Source organism: Pogona vitticeps, chromosome 2 (genome assembly GCF_051106095.1).
Source record: "Pogona vitticeps strain Pit_001003342236 chromosome 2, PviZW2.1, whole genome shotgun sequence".
NCBI lineage: Eukaryota > Metazoa > Chordata > Lepidosauria > Squamata > Agamidae > Pogona > Pogona vitticeps.
This window is the reverse complement of record NC_135784.1, coordinates 189,749,783-189,772,080: the sequence shown is the minus strand read 5'-3', so window position 1 is coordinate 189,772,080 and position 22,298 is coordinate 189,749,783. Positions and strand designations below refer to the sequence as shown.

The following is a 22,298-nucleotide window of genomic DNA, read 5'->3' as shown; positions in this document are numbered from 1 at the left end:
AATCTTGAACAGGGTTGGCATAAGTAGTACTGACTTGACAGCACATGGTTATTATTCTTCTATAGCTCTGACAGCAGTAGCAGAAATCCGTTGCTGTAAGTTTAAAAAGTTTTGCTAGACTTTTTGTTGTGTACTGAATCATCGGACTGCCTGCAGTTCACATCTAAAAGTTAAGCTGCTTGCACAACTGCACAACAGGATTTCCATCAGTGTGTTTTGGCATCTCAACAGGATTTCTTGGAAATTATAAATGTTTTGGTACTTCGTTCCAAACCTAGTCTTGTATTGTGCTGGCACTCGCACTTTCTAGAGTTGGAGGGACTACATACAACTCAAGCACACTGCAATGCCTCAAGAGTCAACAGAGCTTCTTACTGTAGACCTCGGGGGGGGGGAATCAACCTGTTTTCATTACGTATGTCTCCCAATACACTCTCTAAACACTGGGAGGAGTGAGGAAGCAGACAGGCACCCTTTTCACTGGCCAACAGTTAACAAAGTCCACATTTTGCACTTTCCCTGCCTCCCACGTGGGGTTTTTTTTAGTTCTTATTTCAAATCTACTAAGTCAAGTCAATATTTTCCTATGAGAGTGGTTCTTAAGTCAAAATGTTCTTAACTCAAGCCGTTCTTAAGTCAAGACCCCACTGTACATACATAAAATGACATGTAAAATATTAACACAAAGAAATTACTGTGTTATTTGTTATATAGTTAACCAATTCTTGGCTTGTGCATGCAACTATACACATAGGCACACTTATCAAACCCACCTTCTAACTGTGTGTGTGCACAACTCTGGATTTTGAAGTTTTAGTTGCTCAGATAAATGAGTTGTTTGAAGCCATTTTTCTCCTCTCCGTTGTCTCCGGCTCACATATAATGGGTTTTATGTCTGCATAGAGCCATGCCTGAATTTTTAAAGGATTGAATAGCCTTTGGTGGGAGCCTTGTCTCCACTTCTTACAGTGCATGTCTTCCCCTTATATTTTTGCAGGCTTTTGACCAGTTTAAGAATCTTAAACAGTATATTTAAGAAACATACTGCCAATGAGGGGAAAACTGTCCCCACAGACGCACAAAACCTTTGTTGTCTTCAAGAGGCCCATCTTTCTTAATCCTGCTCTATTTGTACAGGATCATAAAACCGGACTTTAAACTTAGGTAGTCTAAACAGCATATTTTTTTCTTTGATAAAGATCTCTGCTGATGTTCCTCTCAAGTGGTCCTTCCATGCTGCCTCTCTGTAGAACTGAAAAAAAAAGCTGGGGGTGGTGAGATTGACCTTACTTTTCTGCTCCTGTTCCTTGATTACTAGCTTCCACATCAGAGATCACACAGTGCTTTCTACTGAGATTGCCTCTATGCTGGTGCAGGGCAGCTCTTAGACTTCATCCCTGCCAACATCAGATAGAGGTGTTAAACTACATAAGCCTAAAAATGGTCTCTAAGCATTCTGCCCCAATAAGTGGACAGTTGATTTTAAAAAATTTCAAACATAAAATATCTGACAAACCTTCAAAGTTTTATCTCACTATCTCTCTTGTGATTTCACCTTTATCTGTGGATATAGTCACTCTTCCACTTTGGTTTTTGATGTGCCTTTCATCCCACCAACCTCATCAAGTTCAGCTTGTAATCTTACTCCAAATCTGTCAATGGCACTTTCAAATTCTGATTCTGATCCTTGATTGCACTGTCAGTCATTTGATACTAAAGGCCTTGCCTGATACTACTTGCGGTCTCTCACAGTTCTTCTATACCTATTTGAATATTTATTTTTAATGTTGTCTTATTCTGCTTCAATTGGTTTTGTTCCATAATCCAATGGATTCTAGCATTGATGTTCTACAGTGACTGAGAAATAAGAAAGTTAAGAGTTTACTCTTTCCAATCTGTCACTGTAGCATCAATGAAAAGAAGTTGGGAAGTTAGAAGCAGAATTCGGAGGTTTGGGCTATGATTCCTGGATTCTCCTAGACTGTTGAGCTAGAAAAAGTAACATTTCCTAGCTCTGGTTGGAATTATAATGTAAACCAGGGGTCTCCAAACTATGGCCCACAGGCCACATCTGGCCCGCATTGCCTTTTTATCCAGCCTGGAGCGTGGGGACATGTACAAGCATATGTGTCTTCCTTTAGCCCTCAAAAAATGTGATGCATATATGATGTAGCCCTCCGACTTAAAAGTTTGAAGACTCCTGATGTAAACTAATCATTGGCCCAAATCCTATTGCTTAGTGTAGGAAACTACACTGAAATAGAGGTCCATTGAATCAATGGGGTGTTAGTGAGTCACCTCCTCCTTAAATTCCATTAATTCAAATAGCCCTATTCAAGCTGCAACTTACTATGCTAAAGTAAGTCACAATTAGAGTGGGTCTGCCTGAATCAATGGAACTTACAGATTAGTTCATGCACCAGATCCCTATCAATTCAAAGTGCAACTTACTACGCTAAGCAAGAGAATTTGGGCCATTAAAGAATAAAATAAAATTTCCAAATCCTGCTTTAAATGCGCAAATTTAACTGACACAACCCTGTGAGGAGTCATTATATTTCATCTCCTAACAAATTCCTTGCTGTTTACACCTTAGTGCAGTGTTTCCCAAACTTGGGAAACCCTGGTGTTCTTGGACGGCAACTCTCCAAACCCCTGGCCAGCACAGCTAGTGGTGAAGGCTTCTGGCAGTTGCAGTTCAAGAACACCAGGGTTATCCAAGGCTGGTAACCAGCTAGAATAGGGCCAGTGGGTGATTTACTGCTCGTTTTGTCACATGTGTATCAAGCATAATGTGCTGAGAAAGCATTTACTTGCAGAACTGTCACATGTGGTCCTGGAATCCAGCTTCCTGTTGAACAGCAAACGCAGTCAGACATAGATGCTGAGATATGAGAGACAACAAAAAAAAACAACAAAAATGGTCAGCCAACAGGATAACAACTGCTGTAAAGACATATGTTCCTGGACACCATAAATTACACAAGCCAGTTCTTCAGAATCTAAGTCTTGTGACCTTTGTTTCACAGGTCATAAATGTGTAAGATCTGTTTTCTGAGCCATAGGTAAATGTTTACACAGACAGAACAAAGTTGCAGTGCTCATGTGAATCAAGAGATGCAGATTGCAGATTCCTAAATTTGAAGCTCCTAGACTTCGGTTGAACTGTTAGTTTTTATGAACATAGCTGTCTGGAGCGCTCAGTGGATTGGGCATGAGTTGGGCATTTGAATCTCCACTGTGCATCCCAGGAAATGAGCCAGACTTTGGCAAACTTTGCAATCCCCGGGTGCCCCCAGACGAAGACAGTAGTCAACTATTTCTGGGTACTCTTGCCATACATAAGTTAGAATTGACTTGATGGCACATAATCATTATTTAATAAACCTACATTTAGACTGTACGTTCAAAAAGAGAGAGCAAAACACTGTAACATGACAGGCAGATCCAAAGTGGGCTGTAACCCATGGAAACTTATGCCACAATAAAGTGGTCAATGTGAGCCTGGGTTATTTTCCTATGAGGCAAGTAACCGCTGGGAGGGAAGGAATGCTCACAGGTGAAAACAGCACTGCTTGAGCAGGTTGGACACCCTGCCTCTGCACCAAAGGTTCTGACCCAGACAGCCCCATGGCTCCTATTTATGCACTGTTGAACTCAATGAACTAACTTCCGAAACTGCAATTCAGCCTCACATCTTGTTAGGTGTTAAAACTGCTGAAATGAGTGTTGCAACGTAGTGTGTTGGGCAACATGGGGACACAATGCTGTCTCGTCTTTACCAAAGAGCAAAAGTTCGTTATGTCTCATAACTCAGCATGAAGTCCTAGTTAGTGGTGGCAAATCAGAATTTGATGCCCTTTCTTGAGACAATAGGCACAAAATACGAGTTTGGTTCTATCAGGCAGGTTATCTTCCATAGTTCATAAATGGTGCTTCTCATACTGGTCAATTGGTATGAGAAAGGGAATTCTACCCATGTAGTTTCCCTTCTTTTTTGTTCTGCTTTGACCAGGGCAGTGAAACTAATCTACATAGATATCACATGACTCTCTCAAGAGTATATCTCATGCCAGAGGACTCTCCGGTATCACTGTTTCTTGTTGACTTCCCTGCAGAGACTTGCTGAACTGCTTGGAATTGACTTTTTCACAGTGATGCCTGGAGAATTAAGTGACGCTAAACCTGTTGCGCCAGAAATCCAGCAGCTGGCTGACAAGGTGAGTTAAAGACCCTGCTAAATAGCGGAATTTAATTCTTTTTTTAAAAAATATTAGTATGCTTACTGTTTTAGCTTTTAAATACTGTTTTCATGATGTAAGCTGCCTTGGGTTCTTTTTGGGGAGAAAGACTGCACAGAAATATTTTAAATAAATAAATAAAACGGTTTAAATATTAAACCAAATTTTAGAACAATCAGTAAATGTGTTTCATTTTAAATGCTACACTCATTTCATCACGAAACGCAAGAAGGGAGAACTATTAGTGAAGGGTTCGTCTGCCTAGGAGAACAGGGCTCAACTTATTTTAGAAGAGTTAGGTTCAAGTTCATAGCACAGAGGTGTCTGTAGATCTGTCTTCGATGTTGGAGGCGCAAATGAAATGTGAAACAGAATGCCTTTTAGCAGTCTAGACTGGTGCCCTAGATATAACCCTATGTCAATAGAGCTGGTGGGTTTCCGTGACCCATGCCCTGTTAAATTCCCGTTTGAATTATTACAGTGCATTATATGTATGTAAGGAGGCATTTCAACCTAGAAACTTCAGGAACTACAAAATAGGATAGCTAGGGAACGGAATGGAACTGGCTTCCAGTTTGTTTTCCGGGCCTGACTCAACATGGGGAAGGAAAAAATTGCCATAGTTGTGTTGGGGTGTGGCAGTGTGGCAAAGCAAGACTGTCGTTTCCCCACTGCCCTCCTTCTCCTGTGTCTCCCTCCATAGTTGTGGAATATTTTATTGTGTTTCTTCCTCATTATAATTCCCACCCTGAAGTTATAGACAAATCATTCCAAGAAACTCTCATAATAATTCAAATTTGAAAGCCTGATGTGATTTGTCTGTGGAGGGCAAGCCCTTTTGGAAGCCACTCTTTGCCTCAGGGCAGGGCTCATCCTGATGCGCTGTGCTCCATGCACTTGTCCAACTCAGTGATGCTCTTCTGGATTTAGGATCTATGAAATTTCTAATTTGTGTAATTACGGGGATCATAACTCTCCCCCATGGCCTCCTAGAGGTGTGTTTTGGGATTATTGTTTTTTTGTTGCCCAAGAAGTATGGTTTTAATGTATATTGTGAACTGCCCAGAAAGTGGCAACACTCCTGAGGCAGTTTGGAAAATGGAAACAAACCAACAAATATGGCAAATGCTTTTCGTTTGTTTTTTTTGTTTTTTTAATTTTAGATGAAATCTGAAATAGAAGCAAAGGAGAACAAAACGTACTCTATGTTCAAGGCTTTAGAGTACCGGACCCAGGTCGTGGCTGGAACCAACATGTTCATCAAGGTCAGGGTTCCCAGTGAGATATGATAAGAAATGTTAAGGGGAGAGAGGACCCTTTAAACCAGTGGTTGCCAACCTTGGACCTCCAGATGTTCTTGGACTTCAACTCCCAGAAATCCTGGCCAGCAGAGGTGGTGGCGAAGGCTTCTGGGAGCTGTAGTCCAAGAAATTCTGGAGGCCCAAGGTTGGGGACCACTGCTTTAAACTGCCAGGAGTAAATCCATTTCAGGTGCCTTTGAGGTGCTCCTTTTTTACAGGGGTTGTTTGTGCTGATGTGGGTTCGTGTGGATGTGGGCAAACATCTCTGCACATGTGTGAATATGGGTATGTAATCGGAGTGGTGTGTGTGAGAGAGTGTGGGAGTGGATATGCACGAGGGTGTCTATGCATGTTCCAATGGAAGAGAGACAGTGTGTCCATAGAATCTTTTTCTGAAGAGGCAAAAAAGCTGCACAGTGTGGCACATGAAGCTGATTTGTGAACACTTTGCATCCCACTGTAACGTAATAATACATCTGTGTATATTAAAATGATTACACTGACTATGACGTCTCTCCCTAACAGACACTCAATAAGGAAGAGTGTGTCTTCTCTGTATGAGGTGTCCTCTTGGTTGTCAGAAATGGATTGTTTCTTGTGCAGGGTAGGGGGGGATGGGTTACAGGATTGGGGTGGTCTGTGGGGATGCAGGCCATGCGGGGTGCGACAAGGCAGATGTACCTGGTGAATGTGCTGGGATATATCCAATGGAGCAAGCATTTTGTTTGCATTGAGTTGTACACCTCAACAAGTATATACATGTTCAGTGTACAGTGTGGGCACCCACATTCTCACTGGTAATGGCAGCATATACACAGAGTGCAATTTGCATGAGATGAAATGTGTTGGATTGGGTGCATTGTGTGTCCCTGTGTAGATGTAACATGTATGTCAAAGAGTGCCTTCTCTGTGTGTGTAGAATATGGGTGCAGTTACGGTTGGGTTCACATATGTGTGTGGCTGTGGGAGAGGAAGTGTGTATGTGGGGGTTATACAATGATATTTGTGCCCAGCATCTTCCATCCTTCCATTCCTACATGCAGATGCCAGAGCAAATTTCCATTTTTCAAAGCCAACACAGAGACTTTTTGAAGGTTTCCAACAATATAATTTAGATTGTCCTGAGAAATGTAACATAAATAATGAAGAAACATTCTTAGCCTCCTAGACTTCCTACTAAATCAGGCTGGCCATAGATGAAAATAAACTCTTTAAAACTGTTTAGCCAAACCAAATTTTATCTTTTTCAGAAGTTTGTTTTCAAGTGTTGCTAATTACCGGATGCCTTGGCCACTGGAAACTAGATCAAATCGGAAGGTCTCACATCCCTTTTAGAAGGTGTTGGCTTTATCTCCAGAGACAATCATTTGGGTTTTATTGGTTCCTTAACATGGTGACAGGGGGCATGGGGAACACGGTACAGTCTGGAGATGCTGAGGGGAGCTCTTTCTATTTATTTACAGTACTTGGTTACCTCAGCAAAACTCTAAATATGGTCTCCACTGTGCAATGACAACCCAACTTTTGTCAATCTGGTAAACAGGAGGTCTAAATAAGTCTCCCATTTACTTTCCTCTTGCATCAAATTGCTTATTGCAAGCTCCTTTCACCTCAAGGTCTAATTCTCTCTTGACTTTAAATGATAAGGTCATTTCGCAACCCTATCAGATGACACAAGAGAATAAACATTTTTATGATGCCCACTTATGCTTTCTTTCATATAGGTTCAGGGAGACCAAGATGAATTCCTGCACCTCCGTGTATTTGTTCCTCTTCCTCAAGAGAACAGAAGACCCTCTCTGATCAGTTACCAGACTGGAAAGACAGCAAATGATCCACTGAATTATTTCTAAGATTCTTCTGCAACTGCAGGTTGACATGGGAACATCAGAATATGGCCACAAATAAAATATATTGATACTGGGAAGTTCTAGATTGTGGTTCTGTGTTGCATTCAGTAGAACAGCAGCTCTTGCTTCAGAAAATGTGAAATGATCCTAAATATAATGCTTGATCTTTAAGACTCTCATTTTAACATCCAGCCTGGCCTAATAGGAACATCCATCCTACTTTCTTCTCCAACCCGGGGAATTTTATTCACTTGTTCCCTGAACGGCCTCTCCAGTTATTTTCTGTGGAGTCACAGAAGTCCTATCACCGTTCTAGTTGAGGAAAAAATGTATAGAACTTCATTTCACTGCCTGTTCTAACCCACAATATTTCACCGTGTGCTTCATCAAATTTTAGCCTGATAGCATCACATTTTTGTTTTGAGAGGAAGACCTAAAATGATGCTTCTGTCCTCTCTCTTTCTCCCTGGCCATCACACACATTCTCCTCTGTGATTATTAAGAGCAGGTACTGTCTTCTGCACTGAAAACTGGAGGGGGCCTTCCACTCTTACACCCTTAGTTTTTGAAGCAGCCAACAGAGTATGGAGTAGAAACTTCCATTTGCCAACATAGCTCTTTAGATACAACACAAAGGTAAGGCAAAAATCACCTACTGACAGAGGAGACTGTTGAGGAGGTAACAATGCTACAGCAGAAAACCCCCCTGCAATGCTACCACCTTCTTTAGGGTGATATTTACTGGGCCTTTCAGTTTCTTAGTGTTGCCTTGGTTTCCTACTGCTAGATGGCTATAAACACCATAGAAAAATTAAAAGTCTTTGTGAGCAAGGGGAGAGATTCTTACATGGTAGCACTAACTGGTTTGTTCATGGTTAATATAACACACGCACACACGCGCACACACACACACACACGCGCGCGCACACACACACACACACACACACACACACACACACACACACACACACACACCTCCTAGTGGTTCTGATCCAAATTGGGAAAGACCTCCCCACATGTCTTATCTCTGTGTGGGAAAGGGGTGTTTATTTCTTTTCGAATAGCAGGCGCATTAGTGAGGGAGCTGACGTGGGATTCTGTCACTACAGTGACAGAAGTCCAAATTGGGGTCCCATATCTGTCAGTCTCTATAATAACGGGATTGTGTGAATGTCTATTATGGGGCCTAACATTCTACTTCAACACAGAAAGAGACTCTACATGGTAGTTCAGCCGTCTCACGCTTAACACACCACATCTTAACCACATATACGCCAGTGGTGAACAGCATATGCAGACAGCATATGGGCCACTGGATACCTCCAGATGTTTTAAGCCTACAACTTCTATCAATCTTAGCCTGCCTAGCCAGTAGTGAGGGGTTATGGGAGCTGCACCTCAAAAAAATCTGGAGGGTCAATGGCCCAGTCTGACATGAAATGTGGAAGTGCGAAGCCTTGAGTCCAGCTCCTTAGTCTTCATTCCTCCCTGAAAGGAAGCCAAAGAACGGGGCTGTCAAAGCATTCCCCACCATTTCAGGGGGCCTTCCTCCCTGGTTGCCATTTTGCTTGCCCAGACAATAGGACCTCCACATGCTTTTCTGATACACACTTCTGGAGAAGGAAGAGCCAAGTACTGGTGTGCCCGACAGTTCTCATTAGAGCTATCTTTGTGACTCTGCTTGTTTCGCCCAGCCCCTAATCCTTTTGAAGCCTACATGGGGTTGGGGTGGGGGTTTAGGGGTGGACAGTGTCCACACAGCGCAAATGGCATCCCTGGACATCCCCACCTCACCCACCCCAATCTACTTTGACTCCAAGACAACTCCTAGGAGCAAGGCAAAAACAGAACCACAAAACCCCACAGCGAGCTGCTGTCTGCCTATCTTTTCTCTGGCAAACTTTGTGCAAGGAAACACATAAGAGGCCCTGCCACTTCCCATGGCGAGGGAGGTTGGGCACTTTAATCTCTGGAGGTGGATGATGCCATGAGGCAGCTATTTCAACCAGAGTGCCTGGGACCTTGGTATTCTCAGGAAAACAGAGCTGCACCCTTACTACATACCCCTTCCAGTACTCTCCCACTGTAAGGTACTTGCCTCAGTACCACAAAATGGGATGGCTGGCCCAGCCTTTGGAACAGCACTTACTGGCATCCCTCTCTAGTCACCTACGACGTGTTCTCCCTTCTTTTTGCCTTCATTCACATTTATACTGAAAGGTCCCTTGAGAAAGAGCTTGTACTGTATTTGGTTTATGTTATTTCATACAGCTTGCCTAGTGACAGCCGTCCTTTAAGACCATCAGAAGAAAGCTAAAAGTTTCGAATCACTTCGGTCTGTGTAGCGGATACGCCCTGGGGAGCTGCCGTCGCCGGTGACTTCCATATTCACAGGCTGTGTGTAGACCCATTCCTTTCTGTGTCACTCTGGCACTAAGTCAGCCAGAGTAAGTCATTAACTAAGAAGTCCCATGACTGGGGAGAAGTTAGTCATCTTCACTAACGAAATAATGTTGCTTTTCCATTCAGATTGGTCAGAATGGAGTTAGATTGGAATGTGTGTGAGCCTTCTGTCAGTGATTGACCCAGTTTGGGGCTCGCTGCCCAGCGGCAGGCACTGCAGAGCAATGGCACACTGGAGCAGCCAGTCTCTGTTCCACTGTGCCTCAGGATCAGGCCTTCCAGAGCAGGGGTGACACAGCCTATTTCCCTGCCTCGCCACCTCTGTTCTGAATGTTCCTGAATGCCACCTCCGTCTCCTCACCCAAATTAACTCCCAGGGGCAAAGGTTGGGTAAACGAAGAGCCAGCAGACAACAGCTGTTCTTCATCTCCTCAGTGCCTGCTCTTCCTTGCTTGTCTGCTTATCACCTTTTCCTGTGCTGACACTGGATGGTAGCGGTAATGGTGGGGAAGAAGGGCTCAGCTCTCACCCTGAGGAATAGCTAGGAGCAACACATCAGACTTGTATCTCTCAATTCCTCAGAGGTTCGTCCTTACGGATTGTAAGGGGGGCTATTCCCACGATCCCTCAAAGCAGGGAGTGATCCTGCTTACACTCTTCTTACAAGAAGGGGGCTGGGGAGGTTGCCAGTATGAGGCCATAGCAAGTGGTATTGCTACAGGGCAGAGATACAATCGAAGAGGATGCCAAACTCAAAGTACAGTACACGATACTTTGAGCAAGCCCTGCACGGGGGACATTTTAACACTTGGATCTACAGTCTTGTTAGCTTTTGACAGCCAGGAGGATGTATAACACAAAAAGTACTTTTCTTTCCTATTTTTGTGAACAGCCGCTTTGTATGCTAAAGCTGAGCAAGTCTACACGTGCCCTGCCCTCAAAAACACTTTCACGTTGAGAATTATTGGGCAGCTAACCATTTGATGAGACGCAGAACAGTTTCTGCTGGTGGGACAACCGATCCGTGCCTTGCTTTGGGGCAAAGGAAAGCGGGCCGGCTATGGCACTCCATTTAAAGGCTGCTTATATAGAACCGGACAGAAAGGAAAGAAACAGCTCGCATAAAGTAGCTGAGGAAGATAAAAGGGTGAGCTGGAGTGGTGGTGGAGGCAGTGGCAGAGCTGAATCAAGTGGTCCCCTGGGCCAATGGAGTCAAAGTGCAAAGTATTAGGCAGATGTGGTCGCCACCCCTTCTGACTCCACAAGCCACTAAATTCACAGTACAGTGGGGTCTTGACTTGAGACCTTAATCCGTATTGGAAGGCTGTTCTCAAGTCAAAAAGTTCTCAGGTCAAATCTGCATTTCCCATAGGAATGCATTGAGAACCATTTGATCCGTATCTGCTCTTTTCCGTCCATAGAAACTAATGGGAAGCTGCTTTTCTGCCTTCGACCACTAGAGGGGGATATTTTGTTTCTTTTTTTTCTTAGGTCAAGAAAGGTTCAGGGAAGGCAGGGAAAATACAGTCCAGGCAGTCCAGTACCAAGCAGTCTGAAGACTGTCTCCCAATCCACTCTCTAAATGCTGGGAGGAGTGAGGAAGCAGACAGGCACCCTTTTCACTGGCCAACAGTTAACTGAAAGTTCAAATTTTGCACTTTCCCTGCCTCCCATGTGTTTTTTTTTTCAGTTCGTAACTCAAATCTAAGTATGTAAGTCAAGTCAATATTTTCCTATGAGAGTGGTTCTTAAGTCAAAATGTTCTTAACTCAAGCCGTTCTTAAGTCAAGACCCCACTGTAGCTCCCGTCCCCAACATATTTATTGTGCAAGGAGGCAGTTAAGGCTTCCTCTTTTGCCTCATGCTGTGAAAATTGGGTGGTTGTGCAGGCCGTCCTGCAGTCAGATATCATAACTGGTACGCTCCAACCTCCAATTCTAACACAGCCCAGGCCCAGGCCATTTGGCCAGCTTTCCCAGGTGAGGAAACCATGGGTACACTGCATCTTTTGTTTGTCTGATTCCTCTTGGATGCACACCTTAACGTGGCTGGGGTGTGTGTGTCTGAGTGTATCAGAGTAGTCCCATCAAAAGGTTAGGCTCCATTATGAACCTAGCAGGGTTACCCAAGACAGAATAGTCAAAGGTGGGAGACTAGACTAAGAAGCATCCACCTTCTCCAGGGATTGAAGATTGCATCAGAAAAAAGAGAATTGATAGCTCTAACTGTGATGGGAACAATGAAGTTCAAGCTAAAATTCCTGTCAATATTGTGCAGAAGAAGGCAATGGTAGACCACTTCTGAATCTTTTATACCTCAAAACCTCTATGATGAAAGAAAACATAGTGCTGGAAGATGAGACTCCCGGGTTGCAAAGTACTCAATGAGCTACTAGATAAGAACAAAGGGCAAGGAGCAACTAGATTAAAGGGGGGGGGGAGTCTAGTATGCAGAAGCAAATGCTAAGCCCAATGCTTTACAGCACATATAGAACATGGAACATGAGAAATCACATTAAAGTTGAAATCATAAAGCAAGAAATTGAAAATTTAAGCATTGTAGTAAGTGAGTGAACTAAAGTGGGCAACAATAGGTCATTTTCAGTCAGACGACTGCAAATTATTTTAGTCTGGAATGGCAAAATCAGAAGTAATGGTACCAGCAAGATGTAATACAGTCAGTTAGGAGATATAACATAAAGTCTGATCAAATAATATTAGACTTGGAAAACCTATAAATATAATTATAAGTCAAGTCTATGCCCCATATACAAATGCTGAAGACAAAAAAAAAAAAGAAGTCAAGTTTTATGCAAATTGCTATGTTTGATGAGCACACACCAAAACTGGATGTTGATAACCGCAGGTAATTAGAATGCAAAAGTAGGAAACAAAGTAGAACTAAAAAGTGGCAAAAATCCTGTTGCTTAGCATACTAAGAGCATGTCCACTGAATCCGTACCATCAGAGAAGAATGCAAGATAAATTCCTCTAGTCAAAAGAAACGAAAAGCCTAGACAGATGACAGATGAAATTTAACATTATAAGAGACATAGAAGAAGCAAAAGTAAAAGATGACAGAAATAAGGTGAGAATCCTAAATGCAGTTTTTCAGTGGCTATTACATAAAGATAAATAGAACTATTACAATAATCAGTGCAAACAAAAGGGCAACAACAAAAGGAAAATCAACTCTTCCATAAAATCCAAGGAATCAAAGGAAAATTTAAACCTAAAATATGTTGTAATACCTAACCAATCAAAATAAGAAGATGGAAACAATATTGGAAATACTTATACTGTACAGAAGAGACAGTTTTCTGTGAAGAAGAAATCTGTGATGATGAACCTGTGATTTTAGAAAAGCAATATGAAAGCTGTTCTGACAGCACTTGGAAAGAGTAGATGGGATACTGTTTCAAGCTACTCAGTCTGTTAAGATCTTAACAAGAATATGCCAACAAATATGGAAACAAAACAATGGTCCACAGATTGAAAATGCTGAATATAAATGTCAGTCTTCAAGAAAGGAGATGCCAAGGAGTCAGTAGCTACAGGACCATTGCATTAATTTCTCATACAAGCAAAGTGATGTTTAAAGTTTTGGACCAAATTTTACCATATATGGAGCAAGAAATGTCCAAACTCGATTCTGAAAAGACTGAGGTACGAGAGAACACACTGCAAATATAAGTCTGCTACAGGCATAAGACAAAGAATTTCAGAAGAAAGCCAATCTGTGCCTTACAAATCACTGCAAGGCCTTTGTGTGAATCATTAAAAGCTATGATGAGTTGCTTTTAAAAAATGAGTGACACAACATGTTATTGTCCTGATGTGTAACGTGCACTATGAACCAGAAGCTACAGTAAAAAGAGAGTAGAAAGAAATAACATCATTTCCAATTGGCAAAGGAGTCAGACAAGGATGTATTTTATTTCCCCATTTAATCAAACTGTATGCAGTTTTCCTGATGCCCCTCTTTTCTCCCTCCCCCATTGTTTGCTCCCATCTTGTTGAAATTTCTTTTATTATGTAAAAACTGCTTTTATATATACTTATTGTATTATTTTATGCTGTTAGCCACCTAGAGTGGTCTTAACCGACCAGATAGGCGGGATATAAATAAATAAATAAATAAATAAATAAATAAATAAATAAATAAATAAATAAATAAATAAATAAATACTATACAGAAAGCTGGATCAGGTTCAGATAGAAGAGTGAAAAATTGTAGAAGAAACATTAAGATATGCAGGTGACACTATATTACTGATAGAAAGCAGCCATGACATGAAATGACTCTTGATCAAGTTGAAAGAAGGAAGTGAAAAAGCAAGACTGCAACTGAATATTAAGAAGACAATAATGTCTAGAGACGAATTATATAACTTTAATGTTGACAATTAAGACACTGATGTAAAAATGACTAAACTGAGGCTGTTGTATTTTGGGCTCATCATGAGAAGACAAGATTTGCCAGAAAAGACAATATTCCTGGGAACACCAAGCAAGAGATGAGTTGACTCAATAAAGGAAGCCATGGTCTTGGGTTTGCAAGAGCCAAGTAGGACTGCTAATGGTAGGACTTTTTAGAGGTCACTCACTTACTAGTTGTAGTAAGTCTGAAACAAGGTGGCAGCACATAACCAAGTTTTGCCTGCATATAACATCTTGTTGTCAATGGTCTATCTATCTATCTATCTATCTATCTATCTATCTATCTATCTATCTATCTATCTATCTATCTATCTATCTATCTATCTATCTATCTATCTATCTATCTATCTATCCCCATTGGCAAAACTTTGTTGGTGCTGCCACATTGTATATATAAAGTTTTAAAATAATTAAGTGGTTCTGAAAAAGTTGCCCTGAAAGTAGAAGTACATTCAGTAGCACAGCTTGGAAATTGTTTACTATAGTTTTTGGGTGGTTTTTTTTTTTTGTAAAACAATTAGTCAGCTGAGCAAGGTCACTGAATCATAAACTTTCCTGGCAGCTGAATTATGTCTTGATTATGACTTGTAAATATAGTGATGATTATGACTTGTAAATATAGTGATGATTTGTGTATATCTGATCATTTGTACTTTTTGTAGTTCCAATATCTTTGTAATGCAGTCCTCAGAGTTTCTAGGAGTCTAGGTTTTCAAATCTTTGGAAGTAGAGGATTGTTTGTACAGCTTCTGCAAAAAACGTTAATCAAAAGAAAAATAGTGGCAGCCTGCCAGATTTCAGGTTATAGATTATCTGGAGTTACAAAGACTGCAGGAAGATTGTTTACAGACTGATGAGAGGGAAAACAATTGGTAACAGTTATGATTATGGGGAGACAGGTCACAACACACACACATGAATGCAACATTCAGAACAACATTGTTCCATGTTACACCATGCACCAAATACCTACTACATTGATATAATGTAGCAGAGCCAAGCCAAACTCCAGAGCTGGGAGGGGAAAAGAAAAAGAAACAGTGCAGAGAAAAGATGCAAAAGAAATTGATTTTCCTCCACAGATTTTAACTGGCAAATGGCTGGGTGAGCACTTAGAACATTTATTATTTTTCATCCGTCTAATAATATGCATAAGGGCTAAGAAAATCATTTTCTTTAATATATTTTTACTTTTAACAACTTTGATATTTGAGAGATGCATTCTTAGATTTTTAAACGTGTCTTGTTAAAGGCTATAAGCGCTTGTATTTTTAGAATGTAACATGTTATTTTGGTTTTTTATTGTACTTTTTATGCTCCTGTATTTTGGATTGATTTCTATTTAAACAGATGTCTATACAGTATTTTTTTTATTTTGCTATAAGATTTTGTATTTTACAACAATTCTGAAATATTTTGTGCATATGGAACATGTAGGCAGATAAAGCTTGTAGAATTAGACTGCCTGATGTTGGCTGGAATTGTTGCAACAATGAAAAGACGTATTCCTTGATATGAGGATGAATATTGAAAGGATTGGCAGCCATTGTTTACTTCCATTCTAGAATTAATCCTTTTTTTAAATAATGAGGAAGAGGCTTCTGACTGTTTCACTATAAAAATCTGTAGGACTCTTAGGGAGGATATGGCATCAGGTTTATCTGATCTGAAAGTTATTGACTGCTTAAAAACAAGGCTGAATTACAAGACTCTCATTCAAAATTTCATTTTAAACTGTGCAGTTGTTCAGTCAGCTTCTGATTTCTGCCCTCTCATCCTGATGAATTTGTAGACTGGTCTTAGCTATGGAAGATGGAGTGGCTCCACTGCCTGCCTGCAATCACACACTGCTTCCCACCACTCCAGGTAAAACAGAGAAGGTCCCTTGGGTCAGTACATTGTCCTCAAGAAACCTGAAACAGACCTGCCCACTCAGAGTGTGTGTGTGACTATTACCTCCCTCTTGCTCAATTGTGTTTCACAAAAGTATGGCAGACTCAGCACTCCTTCCTCAAGACTGTCCCAGTCTGTCCTAAATCCCCTTTTGCATCTCCATGTGCTTCTGGGGATGTGGTGGTGCTGTGAGCTAAACCACAGAAGCCTGTGCTGCAGGGTCAGAAGACCAAGCAGTCGTAAGATCGAATGCACATGACGGAGTGAGCGCCCGTCACTTGTCCCAGCTCCCGCCAACCTAGCGGCTCGAAAGCATGCAAATGCAAGTAGATCAATAGGGACCACCTCGGTGGGAAGGTAACAGTGTTCTGTGTCTAAGTCGCACTGGCCATGTGACCATGGAAGATTGTCTTCAGACACAACGCTGGCTCTATGGCTTGGAAACGGGGATGAGCACCTCCCCCTAGAGTCGAACACGACTGGACAAAAATTGTCAAGGGGAACCTTTACCTTTATGCTTCTGGGTGGCCTTTCAGGAAGTTGATTCCAACTGGCTCTTGCATGTGCACACCCACATGGAGAAACCTTTTCATGCACGCGCAGCAGCAGTTTTTTGAAAGACATAAAACTGTTTCCATTCTTGGAGGATTTGGAAAGGGTGTGATGGTGATGAGTCAGTGCTGGGAGGAAAAACCCATAGAAACCACCCAAAACAAATGTATATGATCAGCTGTTTTGGACATTATAATCATGCCACAGATTTAATATGATCAAGGCACAGTGATTACAGAAAAAAATAAACACTGATTTATTTTTTTAAAAAAGAATGAACAGAAGACTTCTGACAATTATTCTAGAAGTAAGCCAGCTCATCGTGTTTCGCTTTCTTGCTTTGGTGACTGGTGAGTGACAGTGGCTTGTTTTCATGAGGAAGGCTTTTGAACACTCGCAGGTGAAGGTACTCCTCGTTGCCAACATGGACCTGGAAGGTAAGAAAAACAAGCTATGGGAAGTGAAGGTCCTGAGAAGAGCCAGAACACATAAGCCAAGAGAGGGAGGCTGGTTTGGTTCCTGGCCCTCCAGCTGTTGCGAGAAATAAGAGTAGTCCACCACGACTAGATAGGCGGGATATAAATTAAATTAAAAAAAAATAAACTTCCATCAGTCTGAGGGCACGACTACACAGATTCATTCACTGTGAAGTCACACCCTGTAAACTGGCCACACAGGGAGGAAAAAGAAATTGACTAAACAGCCCCTGAGCATAGCTGTTCTGTAGCCCAGGAGAGTGTGGAGCTACAAAATAACTCTTAAGAAGTTGTTAACAGGACAGAGTGCCAGCTTTCGCATCTCCTTTTTAATCTTGTTTCTCCACCCTATCCCGCATTGCTTTCCCTTAGCATGTGGCAGATATATGGGGGCAAAACCACACACACACACACACACACTTAACCTAGGTGGTGAATGCTAATACCTGTTCCATTTTAATTCTATCACAACTCCACTGAGGCCTAAACAGAACATTGCTGCTGTGTATCAGTGTCACAAAGACATTGCGGGGGAACAAAAATGGCAAGCAGAAATGTCCACCGCCGAGATTTGTTTGTTTGCTTGTGTTGCTGTAACATGTCTGTCTCATGGTGAGGACAGGTAAGCAGAGTCACGACCTGAAACTGTCTTGTTGACCAAAGTGCTTCACCAGCTCTTCTTTCACTGCCCAGAAAGAGGGCTTCTCCTCCCCAACATAGGTAGATGACGATCAGTGTGATCTCACAGGAAAGGACATTTCTCCATTCCACACCCCTACCCCTGAAGGAATGTCCTCACAACTTCAGCTGTGGTCACCTCAAAGATCCTCAAGGTATTGTCCATGATATATAAAGAAAAGGGAATGTGTTGTATGGAGCCTTAGTGGCAAGGTATCCTACCTTGATGAAGTAGTTGGTACCAGCCACCACCTGTGTTTTAAACTCAACGGCATCGAACACATCAAAGGCCTTGCCTTCTTTTTCTTCCACTTGTGCCTTCACCTTAGGATACAGAAAGAGAGAAAGGAGAGTTTTGCCTGCTTTTCGAGCGACTGCACTTGTGTATCCAATACAACGTCAGCCCCACGTGCTCTCCTATGCAAGTGCACTCTTTTGGAAGAGCAAGAGCTGCCACAAATGACCTCCAACACCATCTCACACCCAATTATTTTTCAAAGAGAGGCTCCTCACACATACAGGAAAGTGTTGTAGTCAATAAAAGCTCGCACTGAAATAAAACGTGTCCATGTCAAAGATGTCCTGAGTCCTTTTCTTTCTGTTTTCATGATATATGTTGAAACTGGTTGATGTGGCTACCTCTTTGACACCTGTCCCACTGGGTTTATGCTTCAGCAAGTTTGCCCTCGTCATTACTGTCGTCAAGAACTCATTTAGAACTACAGCGATGTTAATTAGCTTCTACTTCTAGAGTCTAAGGGTAGACCCTGCGGAGAAGGCACACAGACATATGGACTAGACTACAGCTGTATGGCCGATGGAATGGACTACAGACCTATGGAAGAGAATAGCATACCTACTGAATGGAATGTAGGAAATCTTTAGAAATGTTTTCTAAAAGGCTATGGTGGCTAATTTTACATACTATAACTTCATTTTGTACCATTCTTTTGTCTGAACTTCACTGATTTGCCTTTGATTCTTCGTGTACTGCACCTCACTTTTGTGGATATTGTTCCCTGTTTATCTGCTGCAGTTTGAATAAATGTTCAGGTTAATTGCACCTGTGAACAGCCTCAGATCCTCTCCGGTTAGATCCTGTTACCCAACTGGGCAAACACTGAACTTATTGGATTTAGAAGGAAAGGAGAAAGAGACTTAAGCATCAGCAGCAGCATACAGAGAACCCATAAACTCCTGACAGCTTTTCCATGCAGTTTCCTGTGTACATGAAATAGGATTGGAGGAACAGACAGCGCTTGAGGAACTGACAGCCACTAGATCACAAAAGCATCCATTTGCCACTCCCAGAGGAACTAGAGACAATACCCTTAAGCCCTTGAGAATATCTGCTGGGAGGTCATCCAGAACCAACTGGAGTACACTCCTTGCCAAGGTTCTTGTGTTGATGTGCCACTAAGATGATCAAAGCTATCTCTTTCCCATAACCAGGTTTGGAGCCAGACTGAATGGGATCTAGATAATCCGTCTCATCCAGGAATTTTTGGAACAATGAATCCATCTACCAATGAGATGTGGGAAGTTGAACATTGGCTATCTCAACCCCCACCCCCACCCCCACATAGTACATGGCCAAGACTGCATTAAACCAAGAGAAACATATAAAGTTGCACACTCTGCTCTTTAGAGAAGTTTGGAAATTGCCCAAGGCCAGCAAGAATCATTTGTTCTTATCCGAAAAGGCCCTTGGATGTGGTGGGTGAGTCACAGCCATCTCCAGTCCCGAGGCTTTATTTTTGTCCCAGACAATTGTGCAATTCCTGGGAGGGGGAGGGAAAGGACAAAAGAGGAACTGAAAGATTTCAGAATATTTTGAACTTTCACTGCAATAAGTTACCACCTATCTTGTCTCCATAGGATAAAGCTTTAACCCTAGAAGTGTACGATAGAAGGCAGGTTTAGATATGTTAAAACAAATCTTCTGCGGTGAGGTTTTTTTCATGTATTTCCCCTCAGTGGCAAACAACCCCTCCTTTAAAAAATCCATTCATAAACAAGATAAACCAGTAGACTAGGTATCTGGCTGCAGTGCAAGAAATTTGGAGTTCAGTTCCCCACTGTGACTCCTGCCAGTACAACCAGGCTGGGTGGCCTTGGGCTAGCTGTACAGTCCCAGGGCACCTCCAGAAGAAGGGAAGGGTAAACAAACTGCTATATATTCTCCACCTAAAAAACCAAGGGAAGGATCCTGGTAAGTTAGAGTTGACTTGACCGCACATGATGATTATTACTCTTTTATAAGTAAAAGGTTCAGATGCTAAGACAGGCACATGCCACACCTTCAGAGAGGTGATCGTTCTGCTCAAAGGGACAAGGGACCCTGCACCTGGGGGCTTGCTACCTTTGAGAAGACAAGCTTGTGAGCTGCCAAAAACAAGTGCCTTGAACCCCCTTGAAGGCAGACTCATTTAAACTATGGTGGACTTCGCCAAATACCCACCCACCTGCACCAAAACAATCTTAGGCCAGGTCAAAAGTTTTAGTTAAGACGATGCCCCTAGTCTTTCTGACAACACTCGAATTACCGGGGGGGGGGGAGACCCTCCTTACCATTCGTGACAACCCCCTTGGCTACTATCTTTTGAAAAGGGGTTTTTTGGGGGGGGGGATTGGGCTGATGAATTTCATGCCAGGCGACCCTTGGCATCTGTCGCCTCGCCTTCCCAAACGGGTACCAGGGAAAGGGGCAAACGCGCCTTTACGCTCAAAGACGCCAGCATCCTTACGCTCCGGCGCAACCAGCGCTGGACGAGGCTCGGTTCCCTTTTTCCGCGGGTTTGCTCTCGAGGAAGCCGCTCCTCCTTTCCCTTACCTCTTTAGCAATTTGCTGCGTCTCGGCGGTGGCCGGCTTGGCCTCGCTGGTCCCGCCGCACTTCATCATCTCTGGGAGGGTAAAAACGAGGCCCACTTCGGTGTCGAGACGCAAGCCGGAGACGCCCCGCCGCGGCCTTCCCGCACCTTTTTGTAATCCGGCGATCCGCTGACTAACTATCACCTGATCGCGCCAGGAAGGAGGAGATCGGGCACGACGGGCGGAAGGCGTGCGCGGGGGGGGGGGAGAAGAAGCGGAGTGACGCCGCTCCTTGTCTGAGCGAAGCGTTTCCGGATTTGAAAACGCTTCCGTGGGAGTGAGTGGGAGACGCCCAGGTGAAATCTGGGTGTCGCTGTGGGAGAGGTGGCTGCGTTAGGCTGGGCAAACGGATCAGGCAAAATCCAAAGAAAAGAAACGAAAACAAAAGACCAGCTATTATATTTTAATATTTTAACTATTATATTTTTACTTAGAAATCTAGGATTTCACACGTTGGGCTCTGGCACGTCTCCGCCCTCAGTCCGAAATAAAAGGCAGCAAGCAGTGCATGAAGCTGTTCGTGTCCTTTTCCACTCGGGTTTTAGTTCGGGGGAATTGTTTATAAACCTTTCAAAGAGAGGCCTGATAAATAAATGACTAAACTGAGGCCATCTTATTTTCAACATACGAGAACAGAAGACCCGCTGGAAAAAGCAGTCAGGCTGGGAAAAGGCAAAGTTGGCAGGGCTGAGCCCCAATGCATTAAGGGGATGGATGATTTCACTTTCAAGGCTGCGATATACTGCTGGGCTATCGGGTAGGAGAAAAGCAATAGTAGGAGCAAAATTTGAAATCTCAGTGGCACAAGAGCCATTACACATCACAAGTTCCCAGATCTGGACAGAACAGCTCAGAAAAACCAGGTCTTGTGATGGAGGCGTGTGTCTTGTCCAACTGTTTGGGCAGAGCGACCACATAGACAGAACATCTCCTCTCAAGGCGGTTGTTTCCTTTGGTAGAAAAATAAAAATACACAGGTGCATATGTTTTCCCTAGCAGAGCAAATTACAGAAGAACTACACAACTTTAAGGCCAACAATGACGACACTGAAATAGTGAACGATTTTTATATACTGTGCTTCGGTTCCATCATCAATCCAAATGGAAACTGCAGCCAAGAAATCAGAAGAAGACTTTGAGGCCCAGAAGGGCAGCAATGAAAGATGCCCTAGACTGCCATACAAGACAAACGTGTGGGCCTCCAATCAAATCAAGCCTGAACTTATCTGTGGAAGCAAAAATGTTGAAACTGAAGCTGTCCCGCTGTGGACACATCATGAGAAGGCAGGATTCTCTGGAAAAGACAATAATGGTGGGAAAGTTGGAAGGCAGCAGGAAAGAGAAAGAAAAGATGGACTGACTCCTGAAAGAAAAAAACAGGTTTGAGTTAGGAGGGCTCCGCTAACTCAAGAGTTGAGCAGGGCTGTTGAGGATGTCATTTTGGAGTTCCCTCATTCATGGCGTCACCATGAGTTAGGGCAACTTGACAGCTGGTAACAACAGCAGCTGATGAGGGTGAAAGAGGAGAGTGCAAAAAACGGCCTGAAGCTCAACATCAAAAAAACTAATCATGGCGACTGGTCCCATCACCTC

At 42.7% G+C, this 22,298-nt stretch overlaps 2 protein-coding genes across 2 annotated transcripts; one reads left to right on the top strand and one right to left on the bottom strand.

The window, feature by feature from the left end:
* The first annotated feature begins 3,805 nt into the window (after window positions 1–3,805).
* Window positions 3,806–7,469, top strand: LOC110076950 (cystatin-B). Its single transcript, XM_020789553.3, has 3 exons — window positions 3,806–4,220; window positions 5,405–5,506; window positions 7,267–7,469. Exons 1-3 carry the CDS (start codon window positions 4,158–4,160, stop codon window positions 7,393–7,395), a joined length of 294 nt encoding a protein of 97 aa, XP_020645212.2. The 5' UTR covers window positions 3,806–4,157; the 3' UTR covers window positions 7,396–7,469.
* A 9,379-nt stretch (window positions 7,470–16,848) lies between these two features.
* Window positions 16,849–20,923, bottom strand: LOC110076959 (cystatin-B). The gene is made up of 3 exons (XM_020789572.3): window positions 20,667–20,923; window positions 18,056–18,157; window positions 16,849–17,109 (listed from the first exon to the last, which is right to left on the bottom strand). The coding sequence occupies exons 1-3, from the start codon at window positions 20,733–20,735 to the stop codon at window positions 16,981–16,983; spliced, it is 300 nt and encodes a 99-aa protein (XP_020645231.2). The 5' UTR covers window positions 20,736–20,923; the 3' UTR covers window positions 16,849–16,980.
* Window positions 20,924–22,298: the final 1,375 nt, after the last annotated feature.

Excerpts from the sequence above, each read along its gene's own strand:
- LOC110076959 (XM_020789572.3), bottom strand. The coding sequence starts at position 20,735 with ATGATGAAGTGCGGCGGGACCAGCGAGGCCAAGCCGGCCACCGCCGAG. Across the intron at positions 18,158-20,666 it reads CGCAGCAAATTGCTAAAGAG|GTGAAGGCACAAGTGGAAGA; the intron begins GTAAGGGAAAGG and ends CTGTATCCTAAG. Across the intron at positions 17,110-18,055 it reads GTACCAACTACTTCATCAAG|GTCCATGTTGGCAACGAGGA; the intron begins GTAGGATACCTT and ends CTTACCTTCCAG.
- LOC110076950 (XM_020789553.3), top strand. The coding sequence starts at position 4,158 with ATGCCTGGAGAATTAAGTGACGCTAAACCTGTTGCGCCAGAAATCCAG. Across the intron at positions 4,221-5,404 it reads TCCAGCAGCTGGCTGACAAG|ATGAAATCTGAAATAGAAGC; the intron begins GTGAGTTAAAGA and ends TTTTAATTTTAG. Across the intron at positions 5,507-7,266 it reads GAACCAACATGTTCATCAAG|GTTCAGGGAGACCAAGATGA; the intron begins GTCAGGGTTCCC and ends TCTTTCATATAG.